At 44.8% G+C, this 22011-nt stretch overlaps 1 protein-coding gene across 1 annotated transcript in view; it reads left to right on the forward strand.

The window, feature by feature from the left end:
- VPS51 (VPS51 subunit of GARP complex) overlaps positions 1-22011 on the forward strand; it is a 56738-nt gene that overhangs the window by 30453 nt on the left and 4274 nt on the right. The window contains exons 6-8 of the mRNA XM_069207978.1: positions 706-921; positions 11151-11369; positions 12115-12236. Coding sequence (XP_069064079.1) covers positions 706-921; positions 11151-11369; positions 12115-12236 — 557 coding nt within the window. The remainder of the gene's footprint in view (positions 1-705; positions 922-11150; positions 11370-12114; positions 12237-22011) is intronic.

A 22011-nucleotide genomic window follows, 5' to 3' on the forward strand; every position in this document is an offset into this window, starting at 1 on the left:
TTGTGCACTCCTATTTGAAGAAATCAAGGTATTCAATGATAGGCTGCAAAAGTAGAAAAGTAGAATAAACATTTTTATTTTTGTATAGCAAGGGTGCTTACTCTGGACGTCTAGAAGGAGGGAGGGAGTTGTTAGTCTAGGGACATCAGTGGGAAAAAGGCCCACTCTGGAGTTCAGCACAGCAGATAGGTGAGCTTAGGTGTTAAACTGAAAGTGCAGATTTTTTAATTGATCAATTTGATTACGGCAGATTACCAAAGCCAATGTCATCAGAGATGAAGAAAAATGACAGCAGGGGTCTGAGCTGGCATAGACGACGGAACACCATCTTGACAGTCTCAATTCTCACCTTTCCAACATGGTAGTTGATTACTAAAATCACTAGAGTTTTTCTTTTATTTTCATAACCTTCGTTAGAGCCCTCATTGTTCAGCTTTTGTGGAAAATCCTGCCAGTTTGCTCTAATTTAGTATTTCTTCAGATAATCCAATTGGCCCAGCTACTAAAAAAACATTTGAGCTTCCTGGCAGTGGTTGGTCAGAGAAGCTGTATACCTGTCGCAACACTGGAGATGAAACATCTACTTTTTTGTAACAATTGTTTTTCATAGCAAATTTGGACTATCTAGCAAGTGCTTTCAAAATTGTGTTACTATGTTAATTTGTTTCATTTTACACCTCTGATTTTTTTATTCTGCTTTTTAAGGGTGAGTTCTGCAGCCAGGGAGTGCGTGAGGGACTTATTGTTGGCTTTATCAAATACATTTGCCTAACAGCGCGTCAGTTCTGTGAGACTACTGGCGACAAGGGTGGCTTCACCCCGCCGACACTGCTTCTGCTCCTCTCCAGACTCTGCTTGGATTACGAGACGTCCACCATCAGCTACATCCTGACTCTGACAGATGAGCAGTTCCTGGTTCAGGTAATGAGCCGGTGGTCCTATATCTGCAGTAACACAGCTCTGATTGTTGATCACACATTGTGCTACAAAAGTATTTTGAGTGAACAATATTTAAATACTGTATATACATTCAAGTTTGTTAATTGAGAATGGTTTTATGTTTAAATACTTTTTCAGCACAATCATAGGAAGACAGAGTGAATGCAAACATTTTTGAAGAGTTGTTCTCCAGCATGAATTAAAATAATAATGTGAATTGACACTACAGAATAGGTCACTGTGCCCAGTTCCTACACTGTGTATGCGCATCAGTAATCATACATGCATTGCAATAGGGAACAGCATTGTCTATGACTGCCTACATTCTTTATTTCTATAAACCTCTTTTTGGACTTACCCATCACCCATTGTCCCTCCAGTTAAGGTGCAGACTTATGAGATTGAAGTTTCACACCATTATTTGAGTGTTTACCTTCTTCAGTTCAAAGTCTCCAATTCCTGGTTGATATGTTAGTGATAGCTTTTTAATGAGGAAGCTCAGACATTCGAAAACCCTCACCACAGCATTACATCCAGTATCTCTCATGCAGCTGTAAGCCTATTTTATAGCACCAATTTTAACATTTATAAAAGCAAGGGGACTCTCATATTTATTTATTTTTGCCCGTAAGTCGGCATAGCATTCTGTTCAAATAAACCGGTCATACAATAGTTTCACGAACTCGGAACACTCGCACTTAATATTTGGTCTGACCCTCTGTCCCCAGAATGCAGTAGCCAACAGCAGACCAGCATGCTTGCATGCTTGCATGTATCTAAAAGTCCGCCATCGGCATTGATTGGTCAGATATCCCTAATGACCAACGGCTGTTACATGTGATGTTATATATATATATATATATATATATATATATATATATATATATATATATATATATATATATATATATATATATATATATAATGACTATATGAGAAATCTCTCATTATTGGCACAGTTGAATCATGTTTTGTAGTGTTAGCTTGCTATTTCTTTTAGTTTTACTTCCTTGCTTCTCCCTGCCTTCATGTCTTTAATTTCCATCCCACTTTTGCTCTATGGACAGTTGAAGATTTTCACTTTCCATTGACTTTGAGCTACAGTTTTCACGAGCAATACGAATAATACCTTGAAACAAGTGATATGTGCAAATTCAGTGTTTGTGCATGTTTGGCTGTAGATATACATGCTCTGCATGCTTTTGACCTCTAATAATGGGCTCAGATTTTTACAAGTTGTTTTTGTTCGAAGACGTTTTTGGAGTCACATGGTATGTTGACCCCTCCTTTTGCTGGTAATGCTCATGGGCACCGGTTCCATTGTTACATTATTTTTCCCTTCATCAGGTTTGGACACGCGTAGATTGGGCTCTGTGTTCTGCGCCTATCAGCACCTTTCATCGGGCATCTTCGACTCTCCATCTCCGGGTGCTGACAGTCTTCGCGCTTCCTCACTGCAAATGGTCAACTGACAAACGCACCAGCTTTGATGCTTTCAATCAGGGCTTTGGTCCATTGTCAGGGCTCCCTGCCCCTACCTCAGCTCTCTTCTGCTTGATAGTGCCGGGTCAGTGATGGAAATAACATCCTTCCAGTTCTGAACCGGGCATCAATCCAAATTCCCCTGGTATTACCCCCACGAGATCTGTAACTTATGCCTCTCCGCTGAGAACGACAACTCCATATGGCAGGCCTGCCTCACCTTCCGGTCAAAGAAAACCCTTCAGTACCGATGCGAGTGGAGGCTGTTGAGACACAAGGAAGACAACACCCCTGACGTCTTAGGTGAAAGCAGTGCTGTGGAACAGGATGATCCTCTGGGCCACAACCACTACATATCGGCTCAGAAAGCCAGTTCATTAGATGGCTCTGACATTGAGGTGATTGCAGATCCAAAGACTGACCGTGAGTATGACCCAGTCACAGCCATTGGATGCATAAACATTGCATTTTCCTGCAGAGGACTGCTCCCTCGGGGTCGGGCGTCTAGCCCAGGGACTGAAAAGCACCCTTTCGGTCCCCCACTGCCTTTGGGCTGTAGTCTGCCTCTGAGTAGACAGCCTCCCTTCTCCTGCCACACAGGTCCCAAATACAATGCTGCCTTCCTCAGAAACCTCAAGCCCTTCCACTCCGTCACGAAAGGCCAACCAGCACCAAAGACAGTGGTGCCCAAGCCACCCACAGCACCGCAGCAGTCAACACTAAAAACAGCTTTGGTGCCTAATCCTCACTCAGTGCAGAAAATCCACTTGGTCCCATTAATAATTAGTTCAGAGGAGTCCGCACAACGCATCCTCTAGTGTGTCGGAGAAGGAGCTTGATGCCTGCCACAAAAGGCTCTTCTTGCACCCACAGGTGGGGCAAGGTATTTTCAAGTCCTCGCCAAAGACTCGGGACATTTTATCAAAAAAGTGGAAGCTGTCCATCGAGGAGCAGCTTGCCCTGGGGCCTACACCTTCCCAAGGCATAAGAAACACAAGAAGGGCACTTGCCATGCCTCCACTTGCCTGCCTTGTCCTCCACCCTCGCTGCCACCACCACACATGCCAACTCTGATAGCCCTACCCCAAAGGTTACAACACTCTTCTGATGGGAAGGGAGAAAATAAACTTAGATCAGTCCTACGATGCCCCCTGTGACCAGGAACCAAGGGATGACCCATGGAATGACAGAGGGCCTGATTTAGATCTTGGTGAATGGAATACTCTGTCACAAATGTGAGAAAGACACTGATACAGCCAAGGCAATGGAGGACTGGGGTTTCTTTCATAGTTCCCAATACAGATGCAGAAGCAAAACCACATCCCTCAAATCTTACACATTCTACCAAAGGCAGCAGAAATACTATTGACAGTTCACAAGGGGGTAGTCATGGGGTCGTTACCCAGGCATTAACACCAGATGCAGAACCACTGGAGGTGCGGCCAAAGGAGGCGCCTCCACAAAGCAGTGACTCCCTTTCCCTTGCCTCTGATCATACTACATCTGTCTAGGGAAAGGCTACCGGGGTTTCTTCTTTAAGGAAGAGATCGCTTCTGACCAGTGGGTACTATCCATCATACAAAATGTGTGCTGCCTGGAACTCGCAGCAGCCTCACCAACATCCCACGAAGCACACACACCCTCCCAGCAGGTCACCAGCACCTTCTACAAGAGTAAGTCTAGGTGCTCCTCTCCAGAGCGCAATAGAGCCACTAACATTGCAACACCAATGAAGGGGATTCTACTCCCTCTATTTTCAGATCCCCAAGAAGGCAGCTCCCTGAGGCCAATCGTCGATCTCAGGCCCCTCAACATGTACATTCTCTCAGGGCACTTCCATATGGTCACCCTGAAGGATGTCATTCCTCTTCTACAGCAATTCGACATCGGATACATTTCCTAGCGGAGTATCTTCCTGGGGTGGATAATGACTTTGCAGGCCTGTCAGCAGGATGCAGCAACAAATCCGTGAGTGGAAACTCCACCCACAAGTCCTACTTCCTTACTTCTGCCATTGGGGAGTACCAGATATTAACCTGTTGCCTTGACCAAAAACGGCAAATGTGAAAGCTTCACCTCCAGATTTCCATATCCCCGGTACATGAGCAGTGTACAGTGGATGGACTGGTCAGTCCATGCTTTTGCGCCTTTGCTTTTGCGCCTCTCCCACTTCTTCATTATGTGGTTCAAAAATTGCGGTAAACTGCTCTCAACCTTATCCTGATTGGCTCCATCTTGGCCAGGCAACTGTGGTTCTGCACCCTCCTAGAAATATTAGGGGTTTTCCACAAGAAATTCCCAACAGGCAGGACTTTCTCACTCAAGGCCACAGTAAGATCAGACACCCCAGTCCCAGGAGCTCAGTCTAACAACCTGGTTCCTGAAGTGCTAGAATTTAGTTACTTCAACCTCTCTCAAGAGTGTATGTCCATCTTCAAAGCAAAATGCAGTTCTTTCTTCTGGGCCTGCTACAACCAAATACGTTCCTCTATGGATGCAACGGATACAGCTGCAAGAACAATAAATACCGCGGTAACCATAAGGAGGCACGCATGGTTGCGCACATCTGGCTTCAAACCCGAGATACAACAGGCAGTGCTCAATGTGCCGTTCAATGAACAACAATTGTTTGGACCCGAAGTGGACACGGCAATTGAAAAATTGAAAAAAGATACTGACACAGCTAAGGCCATGGGCGCACTCTATTCCCCGCAGGGCAGAGGCACTTTTGGCACATTTCGCAAAACAACCTTCAGAGGGGGGTTTCGAGGTCAAACCACACAAGCTAGTACCTCACAAACAACACCGTCTACCTACCAGGGACAGTACCAAAGGGGAGGCTTTCGGGGCCAATACAGAGGGGGACAATTCCCTAGAAACCGGGGAAAATTTCAGGGTCCCAAGACCCCACCAACCAAACAGTGACTGACAAGTCACTCAACCCCTTCACACAACACCAGTGGGGGGGAAGACTAAGCCAGTTCTACAAATTTTGGGAGGAGATAACAACAGACACTTGGGTCTTAGCAATTATTCGGCATGGTTATTGCATAGAATTTATCCAACTCCCTCCAAACGTCCCACCAAAAACACAGAATATGTCAAAACAGCATTTAGACCTTCTACAACTAGAAGTTCAAGCATTACTGCAAAAAGACGCAATAGAATTAGTACCAGGTCCACAAAAGAACACAGGAGTTTACTCACTGTACTTTCTAATACCAAAAAAAGACAAAACACTGAGACCAATCTTAGATCTCAGAACACTAAACACCTACATCAAATCGGAACACTTTCACATGGTCACGCTACAGGACGTATTACCACTGTTGAGACAACAAGACTACATGACAACCTTAGATCTAAAAGACGCGTATTTCCACATACCGATACATCCCTCGCACAGGAAATACCTAAGGTTCGTATTCAAGGGAATACATTACCAATTCAAAGTGTTGCGGTTCGGTATAACAACCGCACCGAGAGTCTTTACAAAATGTGTAGCAGTAGTAGCTGCAGATATCAGAAGGCAGCAAATACACGTGTTCCCCTACCTAGACGATTGGTTAATCAAGACCAACTCCCTAACAAAGTGTTCACACCACACAGATTATGTCATACAAACCCTCTACAAACTAGGGTTCTCCATCAACTATACAAAGTCACACATTCTGCCGTGCCAAACACAGCAATACTTGGGAGCGACAATCAACACAACAAAAGGGATAGCCACTCCAAGTCCACAAAGGGTTCAAAATTTTTACAAAGTCATACAAGCCATGTATCCAACACAAAAAATACATGCAAAGATGGTGTTAAAACTCCTAGGCATGATGTCCTCATGCATAGCCATTGTCCCAAACGCAAGATTGCACATGAGGCCCTTACAACAGTGCCTAGCATCACAATGGTCACATGCACAGGGTCACCTTCTAGATCTGGTGTTGATAGACCGCCAAACATACATCTCGCTTCTATGGTGGAACAGTATAAATTTAAACAAAGGGCGGCCTTTCCAAGACCCAGTGCCACAATACGTGATAACTACAGATGCTTCCATGACAGGGTGGGGAGCACACCTCAATCAACACAGCATCCAAGGACAATGGGACGTACATCAAAGAAGGTTTCATATAAATCACCTCGAATTGTTAGCAGTATTCCTAGCGTTGAAAGCATTTCAACCCATCATAATCCACAAATACATTCTTGTCAAAACAGACAACATGACAACAATGTATTATCTAAACAAACAGGGGGGAACACACTCGACACAGCTGTGTCTCCTAGCACAAAGGATATGGCAGTGGGCAATTCACAACCACATTCGCCTAATAGCACAGTTTATTCCAGGGATCCAGAACCAGCTAGCAGACAATCTCTCTCGGGATCACCAACAAGTACACGAATGGGAGATTCACCCCCAAATTCTAAAATCTTACTTCCAAATTTGGGGAACACCTCAAATAGACCTATTTGCAACAAAAGAGAACGCAAAATGCCAAAACTTCGCATCCAGGTACCCACACCAGCAATCTCAAGGCAATGCTCTATGGATGAATTGGTCAGGGATATTTGCGTACGCTTTTCCCCCTCTCCCTCTTCTTCCATATCTAGTAAACAGATTGAGTCAAAACAAACTCAAACTCATACTAATAGCACCTACATGGGCAAGACAACCTTGGTATACAACACTACTAGACCTGTCAGTAGTGCCTCATGTCAAACTACCCAACAGACCAGATCTGTTAACACAGCATAAACAACAGATCAGGCATCCAAACCCAGCATCGCTGAATCTAGCAATTTGGCTCCTGAAATCCTAGAATTTGGACACTTAAACCTCACACAAGAATGTATGGAGGTCATAAAACAAGCTAGAAGGCCATCCACTAGACACTGCTATGCAAGTAAATGGAAAAGATTTGTTTGCTACTGCCATAATAATCAAGTTCAACCATTACATGCATCTCCAACAGATATAGTAGGATACTTACTACATTTGCAGAACTCAAATCTGGCCTTCTCTTCCATAAAGATACATCTCGCAGCAATATCTGCATACCTGCAGATTACTCATTCAACTTCACTGTTTAGAATACCTGTCATTAAAGCATTTATGGAAGGCCTAAAAAGAATTATACCACCAAGAACACCACCTGTTCCTTCATGGAACCTCAACATTGTCTTAACAAGACTCATGGGTCCACCTTTTGAACCCATGCATTCTTGCGAAATACAATACCTAACGTGGAAAGTTGCATTTCTCATTGCCATTACATCTCTAAGAAGAGTAAGTGAAATTCGGGCATTTACTATACAGGAACCATTTATTCAAATACACAAAAATAAGGTAGTTCTAAGAACCAATCCAAAATTCTTACCAAAAGTTATCTCACCGTTTCACTTAAATCAAACAGTAGAACTACCAGTGTTCTTTCCACAGCCAGACTCAATAGCTGAAAGGGCACTACATACATTAGACATCAAAAGAGCACTAATGTACTACATTGACAGAACAAAACTAATTAGGAAAACAAAACAACTATTTATTGCATTTCAAAAACCTCATACAGGAAACCCAATATCAAAACAAGGTATAGCCAGATGGATAGTTAAGTGCATCCAAACCTGCTACCTTAAAGCAAAGAGAGAGCTGCCTATTACACCAAAGGCACACTCAACCAGAAAGAAAGGCGCTACCATGGCCTTCCTAGGAAATATTCCAATGAACGAAATATGTAAGGCAGCAACATGGTCTACGCCTCACACATTTACTAAGCACTACTGTGTAGACGTGCTATCTGCACAACAAGCCACAGTAGGTCAAGCTGTACTAAGAACTTTATTTCAAACTACTTCCACTCCTACAGGCTGAACCACCGCTTTTGGGGAGATAACTGCTTACTAGTCTATGCACAGCATGTGTATCTGCAGCTACACATGCCACCGAATGGAAAATGTCACTTACCCAGTGTACATCTGTTCGTGACATTAGTCGCTGCAGATTCACATGCGCCCACCCGCCTCCCCGGGAGCCTGTAGCCGTTTGGAAGTAATCTCCAACATTAATACATTTGTAAATATATTACCTTAACCTTTATCTTGTACATACTTTATTCATTCCATTGCATGGGCACTATTACTAACATACACAACTCCTACCTCACCCTCTGCGGGGAAAACAATCTAAGATGGAGTTGACGCCCATGCGCAATGGAAACAAAGGAGGAGGAGTCCCTCGGTCTCGTGACTCGAAAAGACTTCTTCGAAGAAAAACAACTTGTAACACTCCGACCCAACACCAGACGGCGGACTATGCACAGCATGTGAATCTGCAGCGACTAATGCCACGAACAGATGTACACTGGGTAAGTGAAATTTTCCATCCGCGTAATCCTCCAGTACAGGAAGTTATTTGTTACCTTCTTCACTTTCAAAAATCAGACCTTGAGGATACATCCATACTCCAACACCTGTCTGCTATAGTCTCACATTCAGGTTCATAGATGACGGATAGGTCGAATGGACCACTGCTTCCAGGAGCACAAGCATCATTGTTTGGAGGTAGTAGCATCCATGTTATCCCAAGGGTCCCGTCCCTGAATCTAGAAAGGTCATCACCTTTAGAGGGACAACAACTCAGTAGAAGTTTATAAGTTACAACTGGTCTTATTAGTGAAGAGCACTCGTACTCTCTTAGTGAAGACTAGGCTTTCTTTAGGTCCTGACGAATCGCCAATAGATCCATAGCAACTGACGAGCAAAGAAACATGTTGACCATGACTTGTGGAATATAAGTAATTGTCCACACACAGTCCTTTATTTCTTTTCTCACATATTTCGAGCTAAGGGAACATTTTCTACACATTTCTCTTAATGACACTAAATGCCATTATAGCTGGCATATTCCTACGTTGTTTTTAACCTTGACGTAGGTCCCATTTTTTACTTATTAAAGGTTATCAGTTTGGCACCTATAGTCCATTTTAATCACACCTGTTCCAGTCTACCTCAATTCTTCCTGCCAATCACAAACAGAAGATCTCTGGCAAAGAGCCCTCTAGCAGGGCCTGTCAGGCATTGCAATTGTAGTGCCGGCCTGACGAGGAGCAACGCCTGATAATGAAGCATGTTACTTACTGGTGTTGAGGGCTCTTGCTCCCAACAAACTAACGTGCTTGATGAGCAGGTGACCGCCCACCTAATTGGCTGGGTGGTGCCTTACATGACAGAACAGTGTACTTGGGCATTATCACCTTGCTTTAGCGTCCTACATGCAAAATAGAGACCCGATTTCTTATTCAGAATAACTGGAGTCAAGGCCTTCATGGAGTGTCTCAAGCAGGTTATTCCAACTGCAGATGCTCATGCCCCTTGCTGGAACTTTTAAAATTGTCCTTTCCAGACTTATGGACCCGCCCTATGAACCTCTACATTCATGTCTCTTACATTTCCACTCTTGGAAGGTGTAATTCCTTGTCTTATTCACATCTGTCAGACATGTTAGTGAGTTGAAGGCCCTCACTCTCGAGGAGCCTTTCTTTCAGGTTCACAATGACAGAGCTGTCCCTAGAAACGATTGTGCATTTCTTCCACAGGTGGTATGTCCATTCTATCTCAACAAAAGCATTGAACTGCTGGTGTTCTTCCCACAACTGGACTCTGTAGCAGAGAGTGCACTTCACATTTCTTGATGTAAAGTGTGCTCTCATGTACTCATTAATAGAACAAATCCTTTTCACAAAACTCAACAGCTATTTGTCACCTTTTCCAAACCACACAAAGGTTATGCTGTCTCAAAGACATTCATGGCTTCATGGCTTGTCGACTGCATATAAACTTGCTATGCCAAAGCTAAAAGAAATCTGCCTGTCCCACCCAGGCAGCATTCCACTTAAAAGAAAGGAGCCTCTATGGCATTCCTAGAAAACATACTTATACCTGACATCTGCAAAGCAGCTAACTGCTCCCCTCTTCATTTACTAAACACTACTGTGTGGATGTCTTAGCCTGCCAACCAGCCAACGTTGGCCATAATGTCTTAAGAACTCTTTTTCGATCTTCGGCAACATCCTCCAGCTAGCCACAGCTTAGAGGAGAAATGCTTTATGGTCTGTGTGTAGCATGTGTATCTGCAGCCACATATGCCGCAAAAGGAATATGTTATACACCTTGTAAGCATCTGTTTGTGGCAAATAGTGTTGTAGATTTACATGCAATCCACCCACCTCTGACTTTTGCAGATACACACAGTTCTTTTTCTCAGTTCTTGTTCTCTTACATCTTGAATGGTCGCTATCCTTTCTACAGTACGCCCCATGTCCCTCCTCATCACAATTCGGAAAACAAACTAACAATGGAGCCAGTGCCCATATACATTACCAGCCAAAGTAAGGAGTCATTGTACCATGTGACTTGAAAGACTTCTTTGAACAAAAACAACTTGCAAATGTCCTAGCCCAATACTAGATGGCAGAGCATGTGAATCCATAGCTCTACATGCCACAAACAGATGCTTACAAGGTAACGTAATCATTTTGTTACATATCACAAATCTTCATTTAAAAGTGCAAATTGAAACTGAGCCCAGTATTTCTCTTTCTCGCCACAAACCTACACCTCTTGCCCTACAACCTCACCTCAAATGTATGCATTTGGGCTGCTGAGATCCTCTTTTTCAATCTATGGTAACAATTTCAAAAATAAGCATGCGTTTTTCATGGCAGGATCACTCACCTGTGACTGCAGTAACCAGTCTGTGTACTGAGGCTCGGGAGGCAGCCCAGAAGTTGCTCAACCACTATGTGAAGGTGCAGGGATTGATCATCTCTCAGATGCTGCGCAAGAGCGTGGAGACCCGGGACTGGGTTAACACCATCGAACCTCGAAATGTTCGGGCAGTCATGAAGCGGGTAGTGGAGGATACCACTTCCATTGATGTGCAGGTAAACCTTTTGTATGGGTGAGGAGGAGGATTGGGGGATGTCCTTTTCCTTATCTTCATAACTCTCAGTCCACTGCTGCTTCCCCACTCACAGCTCTGTGGATGACTGATTGGGAATGAGGTGGTTGGGGACTTTTGGGTGTGGGAGATGGGGAAGATTGTTGTTGTTAAAGAGGGGTTGACTGGTGTAGGCTTAGTCACTGTTGAAAAGGTGTTTTGCTTTTTGGATAGAAGCGAGGATAGTAGAATTGGGGTGATGTGGCTGGATGTTCATGCGTCTGAAGACTTACAGGTGTTATCTGGAGAGTCGTTTCTTGCCATTTAACTTTTTCAGATCTTTATTGGGGGAATCATGAGTCACCCTGATCTTGCTGCAATTAGATTAATAATTTGACTTATACTACTAAGAGTTCAGTTGTTATTGTGTACGTTAGACTGACCCACGTTATAAGACAAAATAAAAGTGCTTAGAGAGCAGGAGCAAAGTGTCCAGTGGGCTTCTTCATTGCAGCCTTGCATTAAAGAAAGGACAGAGTATCAGTAACAGGTACTTGCTTTTTCTTAAGACCCAACTAAGGTAAAAACAAACTGGCTACTAAATTGTACTGTATAGATTTAGTAAAGCACAAGGTGCTCAAGATAATCCTTTTTATTTTGGCAAAATCATCAGTAGTAGGAGACACATACAGGAAATGGTATGTTATTTTAAAACGTTAAACCTGTGTTTCTGTCATTTTTGCCTGCAGGTTGGGTTTCTGTATGAGGAAGGTGTTCGCAAGGCACACAGCAGCGACTCCAGTAAGAGGACATTTTCTGTCTACAGCAGCTCACGTCTTCAGTCACGCTATGCCCCAAGCTACACCCCCAGGTAAGATGGAATCTGTAGAAGCATTCTTAGTGGTTTAAAATATACTACCTGAGCTTCCACATTGTCCCCTATCTGGAAGATTGTTGACAGAGGCAAGCCAGAACACCTTTTTGAAATGCCTTTTGTCTCACAAGCAGTAGTGTAAGCTGAGTTCAGAAGCTTTAATTCACCAGACTTGTTGGATAAGTACAGTAGTCAATGAGCATATTTCTAAATTGTTAATAATGGCACTTGAGGGTGTCACACGGGTATTTATAACTGGCTTTGGCAAAGCTAATGGGTATTGCCTTTTGGATCTGTTTGCTTTGTTGATGCTCATGGAGTGTACAGACAAACACAAAAAAGTAGTTACCTAAGAGTGAGCAGTGGAAGGATAAAGGCCATCCACTCAGAGAGATGGTAAAGAGGCTATGCTCCAGGACACAAGGTGCACACAAGGTGGACATGCAGGTACAAGAAAAACCATTGAAGAAGAACCAAGCAAATGAGTGACAGTAAAACTAACCAATGGTCAGCAGTAGGTGGGCTGTAAGCCCCTGTAACTTCTCAGTATGCCTGCAGTAGGTCTTTTGCAACCGGACAGTTTGCGCTATCTGGTGGGGTCGACCTAAAAAGTGAATATTCAAAAAACACAGATTCAGAAAAAGGGAAGACATAAAATAAAATTTTAAATAGTCCTTAACCACTTAATATCAAAATTAGTAGGAGCATCTAATAATAGCGCAATAGAGGAGCACGATACATTGATGAAAAATCCCAAGATGGAGCTTTTTATTGTGGCCAAAGCCACTGGCAAGGCTGAACCAAGAGCCTAAGTAGAGAAGTTGGGCTCCCGAGTTACCTACTATGTTACGTGGAGTAAAACTTCTAAGTCGATGACCTTGGAAAGCCTTGGTGAAAATCTCCACAAAAATAATTAAAAGCTCTGAAGGGGGCAGGGAGCCTCTTGAGGGTTAATATTTGTTGTTACCATATTGCAGTAATGTCTTTTTCGCAGTTGGTTCTTAGGTTGTTGCAACCTTGGACCTCAGATGTTTTCTGGTCTCAAAGGCCTTCACAATGCAGTTGGCAGCAAATGGGTTGTGTGTGGCTACAAAACCTTGCCGATGAAGCATTGAAGAGACCATGCATGTTGTGCCTTCCTCAGACTGATGGTACTACTTGGCCAAATCCTTTGCCCGCATCTAAAGAAATATCTTTTTTGGAAAGATTTGTTCACTGCTAGTTTGACTTTGTGGACTTGCATTCTTGAAAGATTCTGTACTTGGAAAAACCTCAGAACGGATCGTCTTGTGAGCTGATCTCATAGCTCAGAACCTTATGTGTTAGGTTACCTTCTTATTGACAATAATTGGAAATGCAGCTTTGATGGACTGCAGTGTTCCTTCTTCTTGGCTCTTCTCATGAGTCAGCTTCTCTGCCACTGTGCTGCTACACTATTTCATGAGAACCTCCGGCGCAACAAGGCTGAACCCTGGACTCTGAACCAGTAGGGTATCCACTTTACCAAAGGGACAAGGGTACAGGCTATATGTGCCAGTCCTGGTATATTATTTCTTGTCAGTAATCAAGCAGAGCAGGTATTCATTGCAGAGGCAATATAGCAGATAGTTTCAGGCTAGTTCAATCTTCAGGCCACTTAAGTTTACTTAATAGAGACCATCTTACTGATTTAGAGATCAAGACCAAAAGAGACCAATGACATTTAATGTTGCCATCAATTGTGGTGAGGTACACCATGGCCGCAGACCTCGGATAGTTTGGAGAGTGTACTGGGGAATCTCACTGTGGACTTCCTTCTTGCCAGGATTCCTTCTGTGTTCCACCTTGAGTAAGGGGTATTCTTCTGGCTGATCTACAGGATTTAGGGGAGGGTTAAAAACCCTCCTGTTGTAATGTTAAGCTTTGCTAATGAGGCCATCTGCCTGTCTCTCCACGCTTCTTCATTGCCAGGTTTATCAGACTATTCAATTACTCTTTTTCAAGAGAGATCAGAGATGCTGTGAATGACCGGGGAATGCTTGGCATCAAGGAGCAACAAAGCCTATTTCGTTCACCATTTTCTGGACCATTTGGATAAATGTTGATAGGAACATGACCCTGTAAAAAGAACGTATCCTGAACTAGTTTTCTAAAATGAATTTCAGTATTTGTATACCTAAACATTATTTCTAGCTCCAGGCCAAATTGTTTTGAACGAACACAGCATAGAGAATTTCCTTTGGGACCCTGAGGGGTTTGTATTGGCATGCTGCTGAAACTTTTTATTGTATCACCTTTGCCATTTCACATTAAGGCACATACAACATTAAAAATACACAGCACGTTCACCCCACACCTCACTGCTAGGCACTTCTTCATCAAGCTTGTTTTCTTGCAGATCACATTGGACCATGTCTAGCATTGAGAGAGGAGTAATGGTTCCTTTGCTGAAACTTTAGGTTCCAAGCTTGTGTGACTGTAGCCATCTAGTGTTGGGCTCAGACATTTACAACTTGTTTTTCTTTGTGGAGTCGCAAGATGGTGAGAGTCCTCCTCTTGGTCTACAACGCACATGGGCACCAGCTCCATGTAAGATTAACCCCCCCCCCCCCCCTCTCCCCCCCCATTAGGCTTGGAAGTGCATCGAGTGTGCTTTGAATTCATTATGTCCTGAACGCATTTTTTCTTCTCCATGTTCAGTTATTTTTTGATCTCCTTGAATTAGAGCAAGTCTCGGTACTTTAATCTCCCCATTGCGTGAGCTGCTTTGTCTGCTGACTGTTGTTGACTTCCTGGGGTGTTGAGAACCTTGCCACACCTTGGGGGCTGAGAGCCTTATCTTGCCCGTAGTTGCTAGATAATGTTGCAAGGGTGGTGGAATTGACAGAGTTGCTCTCACTGCCAATCAAAATGCCGTGGGCAGACCACCACGAGGTGTGTAACTTTTGCCTGTCCCAGACTGACAACACTTCCTGCCATTCGTGCCTCTCCCTCAGGTCCATAAAGATTCTCTGGTATTGAAGGTAACAGTAATAGGCCCACAAGAGGATGTACCAGCAGAACACTTCTGAGATTCCAGACAACTTCTAATAGAAGATCCCCGCGCCACAGAAAGACAAGAAGATGTTGACTCATCTGGTCTCCCAGCCATGCAACTAACACCCGGTCTGGCAATAGTGTCTTTGAGAGAGGAAACATCACTAGCAACACGGTCAATACAACGCTATCCATTGAGCACGCTGCCATTACCACACATGTGCGTGGTAAAGACAGAGAGCGCAGTCCGGTCGGAACATGAAGGAGTAGCGACCAGAGGAGAGAGGTAAGTGGGGCCAGGATTTGTGGGGGGGAAGGGGACATTTTTAGGACAGGGTCAGAGGGTCGGGTAGTTTTTAGGATAGGGTGGGGAAGTTTTTAAGGTTCCGGTAGTTTTTAGGACATGGTAGCTTTTAGGATTTAGGGTGGGGTAGTTTTTAGGACAGGGTAGGGTTTAGGGCGGGGGATCGGGGTAGTTTTTAAGATAGGGTGGGGTATTTTTTTTAGCCTAGGGTAGGTTTTAGGGTTTAGGGCGGGAGGGTTGGGTTGGGTAGGTTTTAGGTTTTATGGCGGGGGTAGTTTTAAGACAGGGTGGGGTAGGTTTTAGGACAGGCTAGGTTTTAGGGTTTAGTGTGGGGGGGTCAGGGTAGTTTTTAGGACAGGGTGGGGTAGGTTTTAGGACAGGGCAGGGTAGCGTTTAGGGCGAAGGTGGGGTCAGGGTCGTTTTTAGGACAGGACGGGTAGGTTTTAGTTTTCAGGGCGGGGACAGGGATTCGGGGTAGTTTTTAGGACAGGGTAAGTTTTAGGGTTTAGGGCGGGGGTTGGGGTAGTTTTAGGACAGGGCAGGGTAGCCTTTAGGGTTTAGGGCGGGGCAGAAGGCGGGGTAGTTTTTAGGGAAGGGTAGGTTTTAGGATTTAGGGTGGGGGATCGGGGTAGTTTATAGGACAGGGAGAGGTAGTTTTAGGACAGGGAAGGGTAGGTTTTAGGGTGGGGTGGTTTTTAGGACAGGGCGGGGTAGGTTTTAGGAACAGGGCAGGGTAGCTTTTAGGGTTTGGGGAGGGGCTGTTTTAGGATAGAGCAGGGTAGATTTTAGGGTTTAGTGCGATGGGTCGGGGTAGTTTTTATGACAGGGTGGGGTCGTTTTTAGAGCAGGGTAGGCTTTAGGGTTGAGGTTGGGGTGCCGGGTAGTCTTTTGGAGAGGGCGGGGTAGGTTTTAGGACAGGGCAGGGTAGCTTTTAGGGTTCAAGATGGGGGGTGGGCTAGTTTTTAGGGTGGGGTTGGTTTAAGAACAGGGCAGGGTCGCCTTTATAGTTTAGGGTGGGGGGTCGGGTAGTTTTTAGGACAGGGCGGGGTCAGTTTTTGGGCTGGGGTCGGGATAGTTTTTACGACAGAGAGGGGTCGTTTTTAGGACAGGGTAGGTTTTATGGTTTAGGGTGGGGGTTGGGGTAATTTTTAGGTTTAGGACAGGGTAGTTTTTAGGACAGGGCAGGGTAGCTTTTAGGGCGAGAGCTGGGGTAGCTTTTAGGACAGGGAAGGGTAGGTTTTAGGTTTCAGGACGTGGTCGGTAGTTTTTAGGACAGGGAGGGGTAGTTTTTAGGACAGGTAGGATTTACGGTTTAGGGTGGGCATCGGTGTAGTTTTTAGGACAGGATGGGGTAAGTTTTAGGACCGGGCAGGGTAGCTTTTAGGGTGGGGGTCGGGTAAATTCTAAGATAGGGTAGGTTAGGGTTTAGGGTGGGGTGGGGGGTTGAGTAGTTTTTAGGTCTGGGTAGGTTTTAGGACAAGGCACGGTAGGGTGGGGGAGTTAGGGCAGGGGGGTGGAAGGGACAGTTTCAAGGGCTTGGGAGGGTGGAGTATTGTCAGGTGTAAGGTGCCGGGGGGAAGAATTTACCACGCATGTTCCTTTACCAAACGTGTTTTTACAACGAATTCCGTTGTAAATGCATGTGTGGTAAAGAGGCGGTTTTTGTAGAGACTGCGTTGTGAAGGCACGCGTGCTCTACGCATTCGTTGTTCCATCATACATCCGTTTGAGACAGTCTGAAAACAAGGAGATGAAGAACATCGAACCAGGGTGCCTTCTGGCCCAGAGGTCTATATCAGTAAACAAAAGACATAAAACAATTCCCATGCCAAGATAGAGCACCACTGCTAAAGGAGGAGGGCATCGAGCCCCGAGCCTGGATGTTGAGAAAAGGCATCTAAGGGCTCCTGGTGCCCCGGGTTTGGGGCAGCGCCATGAAAAAGCTTCTGAGTCAAGAAGGGCTCCACCCAAGAGTGTTGACCCCCATCAGCCATATATTCTGAGACACTCTAATGGCGCCGACAGTTATTGGTTCCACCTGAAGTAAGCACCAAAGGCTGTATCTGCTCCAGAGTCCAGAACCCATTGATGCTGGAACCGGCCTTGATGCCAAAGCTGAGAGCTAAGCCCACCTCAAATCCTCTGTCGATGACAGTGTCAAAGCTCCAATCCTAAAAACGCTCTAACAAGAGCTGGACACCAGGCAGAAATGCCAGTTTATCGATCAAGTTGCAGGCAAAACCACCTCCACTGCTGTCTCCAGAGCCTCTGCTTTGAAATAGGGGACTGGTCTTTGAGTTGGGAACTGTTTTTCCAAACCTCCCTTCCCTGAGCGGGAACTGAAGAAACACAAGGGCAGAGCGACCAGTCCTCTTCCTATGCCACAGGGCACACCCCTACCTCCACCACCAACCGTGCCTCTCCCACTACTACCACCACCACATACATGCACACCCTCCACTACCTCAGCCAGCGATGTCCCCTCTTTCATATTCACAGCCAGGCTGCCCCTATGTCCCATTTGAACCTTAGACCAGTCCTTTGGCAAAGCCCCACAGTTGATCCCTGGCATGACTAGAATGTGGGTCCCACAGGTGACTCTGAGCTATGCCAATATGCAATTAGGGCCTCACCCTCGATGACACCACAATGGCTTCAGCAGTCCATAAAGTAGGTGTCACCCAGGAAGATGAAGACTTCATTACGGAGGTGCTCTCCAATTTCAAGCATATCATGCAATTCCTGCCTGTGTTGAAGGGCTTTTTAAAATCTGCTCCAAATAAATCCAAGGACCATGTCAAGGTGAAAGTAATGACCCTAAGGTTTGAAAAGAAGGTCACCCCTCTCCTACTGACCTGCCATACATCAAGGGGAAGATTCCATCTGACTTTCTGGTGGTCTACATCAAAAGTAAGCACACCTCTTCCTAGACCACAGGAGATGCTCCTCCTCCAGACAAAGAGAGCAAAAAGTGTGATGTGGTGGGAAAAATGATGGCAGTTGGCGTAGCAACCCATTATCGTATAGCCAATTTGATGGCACTTCTCTCACAATACAACAGGGTCCACTCAGTCACGATGCAAGAACTCCTTACAGGAAACATGAGGTGGAGATAGAATCTGAGGGCATAGTTATGTCTCGCTCTAGCAGTTGCTGTGTGTTAGATGCTGCAGAACGCCTCTAGTGCATTAATACCAGCATTATCCTTAGATGCTCTGCCTGGCTTTGTATCTCATGCTTCAAGCCAGAAGTCTAAAGCATCTCCTCAACTCTCTCCCATCCCCTATTGGCTGACAAGTTGCTGGAAAAAATCAAGAAAGATACATAGACAGGAAAGTCCATGGGGGTGCTCCAGACCACTTCGTACAGGGGTTCTTTTGGAAACAGCATACCACATTGGGAGCAAAGACAACTTTGCCTGAACAAACAGCACTCATACCTGAGGCAACATCAGTCCTTTTACTAGCAAGCGGAGAGAGGGTACCATAGAGGTTCCTACATTACCAGTTCAAAATACTTCTCTTATGGATCATTATAGTTCCAAAGGTGTTTACGAATTGTGTAGCAGTGGTGGCAGCTCATAATAAGGTAATGCATTCACATGTTTCCCAATCTCGGTGACTGGGTGCTCAAGAACAGCAGTAAGCTGCAGTATCTAGCACACAAATAAACAGTGCTTCCAAGCTCCAAAGGCTAGGATTCACCATAAACACCAACAAGACCCACCTACAGCCTCTCCAGGCCCAACCCTTCCTAAGGTAAGTCTGTGATGTTTTGAAGAGGAAAGCCTACCCCGACCAGCAGAGAGTCACAGCCTTTCAGCAGTAGTTCCCTCTTTTTCAGCCCAATTGTCCACTTATAGTCCAGACAGTCATGCACCTTCTAGGAATTACACCTTCCTGCATCACCATTGTTCAACTGGCAAGGCTTTATATGCAACTCCCTCCAAGAGTGGATTGTGATTCAGTGGTCGCAGTCGGAGGGTCATTTGTTAGAACTAGTGTTGGTAAGGGCTAAGGAATGCCACTCTCTGCAATAATGGAACAGCAGCAAATTGTTGTGAGGCAGGCCTTTTGCAGACCCTTGACCTTAAATGACCATCACCACAAACACCTCTTACGGGATGGGGCCAGCATCTCAACAACATGATTGATCAGGGAAAAGGACCATCTCGACAACTGGGTCACCCCATCATCTACTTGGAGTTGCTAGCCATTGACTTAGATCTCAAAGCCACCTTAAAATTAATTTGGGACCAAGTAGTCCTGATCAAGACAGATAACTGCCATGTACTTCCACACAGAAGGAGTGTAGAACACATTCCCCTCAGCAGTCTCATTTAGTGCAGAAGATTTGCCATTGGGCAGTCCGCCACAACATTCACATCATGTCGAATCATCTCTCAAAGGTGGACAACAGCTTTACAGACATGCTCAGAAGGATACATTAACAAGACCATGAGTGGGAACTCCTCTTCAAGGTCCTACAAAGACACTTTCAATGCTAGGTCACCCCCAGAAAATTCACAATGCCCAGACTTCACTTCCACATATCCACAAGCACAGTCCAGGGACTGCACTATGGGCGATTTGGTCAGTGATTTTTGCTTATGCTTTTTCACCTCTCCCACTGCGTCTCTAAGTGGTGAGCAAACTGAAGCAAACATCATGAACTCTCTTTCTGGCATCCCAATCGAGGGCCAGTAACTCTGGTACTCCACTCTCCTTGAGATGTCCATCTGCCCTCGCTAGAGAATCCTGCTTAAGCCAGAACTTCTCACAAAGAAGTGAGGTATCTGGATTCCGGACAGCCCAGCCTTGTAATTTGGCATCTGAGGTCCAAGGATACGGGTACCTAATCCTTCCTCTGGAATGTTTGTCCATCTTAAAGAAAGCCCAATGACCCACAGCACTGGCTTGTTATGTAGCAAAATGGGAAAGGTTAGTTCACTACTGCATTCTAAGCACCCAGGCTTCTAAAGTCAACAATATAGGATATTAGGGCACTTGCATTTTCAAAAAGCAGGGTTCCCTTACACATTAATGCCTGTAAACTTAACCACAATTGTACCCCACATGCAGAGTAGGGAACACTGGCCCCTCTAGGATTTTTTTTATTAAAGATTTCATGGAGGGTCTCGAGAGAGTAATAACCCTGAGAGTGCCTCCCGATCTTGTGGAGAATTTCACTAGACTCATGGGCCCACCATTTGAACCTCTTCATTCAGTTCATATCCTGGAAAGTGGCCTTTCTTGTGGCCATTATCTCTTCTTAAATGCATTAACGACCTGCGGGCACTCTCCAGTCCTAAGGTGGTATCACTCTGTCCAAACCATAATGCTCCCAGTTTGTTTCCTGCAACCATATTCCAGTGCCAAAAGATCGCTATATAAATCAGATGTCAAACGAGCTTTTATGTACTACATCGATGGGACTAAGTTGTTGCTTAAATTGGAACAGCTTTTTGTCTTTCTTCTTTGAGTATCCTATCTCCAAGGCACGTGTAGCTAGGTGGATAGTGAAATGTATTCAGACCTGCTACCATAAAGCAAAAAGGTTTCCAGGCGCTCTACCCAGGACAGACTTCACCTGCAAGAAACAGGGGAACATGGCCTTTTCAAGAATCATCCCAAAAGTGGATTTTTGTAAGGCAGCCACCTGGTTGTATCATACATCTTTACCAAGCCCTACTGTGTGAACAGCTTAGCATGCTGGCCGGTCATATTAGACCAAGCGGTTTTAAGGACATTGCTTCAGACATCTGCATCATCGACATGCCACCCATCCCTTCTGATGGGCTCTACTTTTCTTCCCAGGCTAAGCATGTGTATCTATAGACACACATGCTACTTACTCTGTAAGCATCTGTTTGTAGCATGTAGTGCTGTATATTCACTTGTGCCCGCTCTCCTACCCCGAATCCTGTATCTTGCTTCCTGTATTTCACTTTACAATCTGCTTTTTTCATCATACTAACATTCACACTTCACCTATACTCACATCCGCTGTGTGTAAACCATCTAACATGGACTCCGTGCCCATGCACAGTGTACACCAAGAGGAGTCACACCATCTCTTGTGACTGGAGAGATGACTTCAAACAAAAACAATTTCTAAATATCCAAACCAAACACTAGATGGCAAGAGGTATGCTACGTATGTGAATCCACACCACTGCACACTATGAACATTTTTGTACAGCATAAGGAGCGTTTCCCTTCCTGAGGATTAAAGTGCTAACTTTAACACATTAACATTGTCTGAGGCCGATCGTGAGGCCAAGATTCTGCTTATTTCGTTTCACCACAGAATGCATCAGTACTGCAGGTTGTGGTATTTCTGGGTTGCAAAAATACCAGATGTTTGAGTTGTCCTTCTGAGAAATACGGATTAACATATGACATTTGCAATTTAAGCAACAATTTCTACATGTCATTGCAGATTTGCTGTTTC

Source organism: Pleurodeles waltl, chromosome 9 (assembly GCF_031143425.1).
Source record: "Pleurodeles waltl isolate 20211129_DDA chromosome 9, aPleWal1.hap1.20221129, whole genome shotgun sequence".
Taxonomy (NCBI): Eukaryota; Metazoa; Chordata; class Amphibia; order Caudata; family Salamandridae; genus Pleurodeles; species Pleurodeles waltl.